Raw genomic sequence first — 2,210 nt, forward strand, 5'->3', positions numbered from 1 at the left:
CTTCTTATTTGCAACATAGTATATAGTTGCTTAGAGTTGCAACTCAGAGGCTGGCAAGTTAGGCGGGGAAGGTTGGAGTCTGCAGCAAGCAAGCCTCGTGCTCGCTTCAGTGCCTGGCTGCCGGCCGCCATCTTGGTTGTCAGTTAATTTGCATATACTCACTGATTAGCCAATGAAAAGGGTAGCGGTCGTACGCTAATTACCATGTTTCTCTTTTATTAGTGTAGATTATGATGTTTGTGAGAGTTAGGCTATATTACCTATTAGATTAAAAAATGCCACAAGAATAAAGAACAGGCACCAGAAAACAAATAATGGAACAGAACTGAAATACTCCAAATAAAAGCAGAAGCACCATGAAAAATAAGCATGGCCTCAGAAACCTCCCCCAGGAAGATGTGGAAACCAAGGCATTAAATTGGGATGCAAGTGAAATCCTCCCAGAGTTGCTTGCAAGTTTGAAATGCCTGTTAGACATCCAAATAAAAATGTGAAACAGGCAGTTGGACAAACAGACCTGTATAGGGAAAGGTGTAAATTGGTAAGAAATTATTATAAACTGGAGGCCCAGTGAACGAAATTTGTGAGATCTATACATAATTAAAGATTAGAAGTTAATTTTACTAAGTAACTTACTAACTTCTTATTCTTACCACTTTTAGGACCTGGATCTAATTTGTGCAGTTCCATATTGTATAATACATGAATAAAGACAATGTGAAATTACTGATGTGGAAACACTTTACACAAGCATCTTGTAAGATATTAAAAACAGACAAACAAAAAGCTAGCCACTTTCCTTGACTTTTATTAGCAAACCAAAATACTACTAGAATCTCCAAAGAATCTAGGAACGTTTCTTCAGCTTGTTCAGAAAAAGACCATTAAGATTTGACACACACATTTTCTCTATTTGAGTAATTTATCATACTTACCATTATCCCTTAGACCAGTGGTTCTCAACCTTGGCTGCACATTAGAATCACCTGGGAATCTTTTTAAAATCCTGATTTCTGCGCCTCATCCTCCAGAAATTCTGTGTCTTTGTTATGGGGTGAGGCCACAACATTAGTAACAAACCACCCCATAACAAAGAAACAGAATTTCCGGAGGATGAGGCCCAGAAATCAGGATTTTAAAAAGATTCCCAGGTGATTCTAATGTGCAGCCAAGGTTGAGAACCACTGCCTTAGACAATGTCCACACAGTCACCTCAATAATCTTTTTAACATATAAATAAATACTCTTTTTTGGCAGAAAGTATAGGCTGAAAATAGTAAAATTATACTGATATGCTAGTGTATTACCAACATACTTTAATTAAAAGCATGAAAGTCATTACTGAATTTAGTCTACAAATCTCAGAAAAAGAACATTATGGAAAAAAATGTGATTTTACTTTAATGTACTTTTAAGTATTTGCCATGAATAATTAGCATAAAATTTGCAATCTTTAAGAAATGTAAAGGAATAGGTAGAAGCTCATAATCAATCACACCCTGTGTCCTGGGAAATCTCAGTCCAGAGCTATCCAGGACAGATAGCTACCCTGTTATACAAAATAATCCCATGAAATCTATACATCAACTTGATTCCATTGCCTTTAGCACAGCATCTCCTTAACATATACATTGATTTGATTTAAGTCATCTTTTGATCTTAAGTGAAAGCATAACAAGCTTATCAAGCACTGATATGAGTACACCTTGAAAATAAAGATTCAAGCAGGTGGAACCTCTACCCCAATAAAGCTAATCAGGTTGTATTCCTAGAAGCAATCCTACTGCAGCTGGCTCTCAGAAGCCACAATTCAGAAGCAGGATTACATAAAACATCTCAAGAGTGCTCTACTTAGTGTTATTTTTGGCCCTTACAGCAAGAAACTTCAGTGAGGGATATATAATGCAGCTGACATCAGTTTGTTCTTTCAACATATAACTGAATTTCTACATTCCTGCAATTGCCTGCAAAACATACACGTGCACATTTACCCCTGAGCTTTACAGGAGAGATTTTAAGAAATATTTTTTCTGGGAACCAGAGCTTATTACTGCTAAGAAAATATGATCTGACTGGCCAGGCATTTATTTTAAAATAACCTAATCACACATTTGATCCCACTTTTGACCCCCCACTTCTAGGAATGTATACTAAGGTATCATCCAAAATGGTCAAAAAGATATGTGTGTGTGTGTGTGTGTGTGTGTGTG

The 2,210-nt window shown here is 36.6% G+C and overlaps 1 protein-coding gene across 12 annotated transcripts in view; it reads right to left on the reverse strand.

The window, feature by feature from the left end:
• The window catches only part of OSBPL8 (oxysterol binding protein-like 8), a 160,973-nt gene that overhangs the window by 89,055 nt on the left and 69,708 nt on the right, over positions 1-2,210 (reverse strand). For 2 of the 12 annotated variants that reach the window (XM_014531653.1, XM_014531652.1), the window contains exon 4: positions 1,875-1,964. The exons of the other annotated variants lie outside the window; for them this stretch is intronic. In XM_014531653.1, coding sequence (XP_014387139.1) covers positions 1,875-1,934 — 60 coding nt within the window. In that variant the 5' untranslated portion in view covers positions 1,935-1,964. The remainder of the gene's footprint in view (positions 1-1,874; positions 1,965-2,210) is intronic. 12 annotated transcript variants of the gene reach the window in all.

This window comes from Myotis brandtii, unplaced genomic scaffold (assembly GCF_000412655.1).
Source record: "Myotis brandtii unplaced genomic scaffold, ASM41265v1 scaffold82, whole genome shotgun sequence".
Lineage (NCBI taxonomy): Eukaryota > Metazoa > Chordata > Mammalia > Chiroptera > Vespertilionidae > Myotis > Myotis brandtii.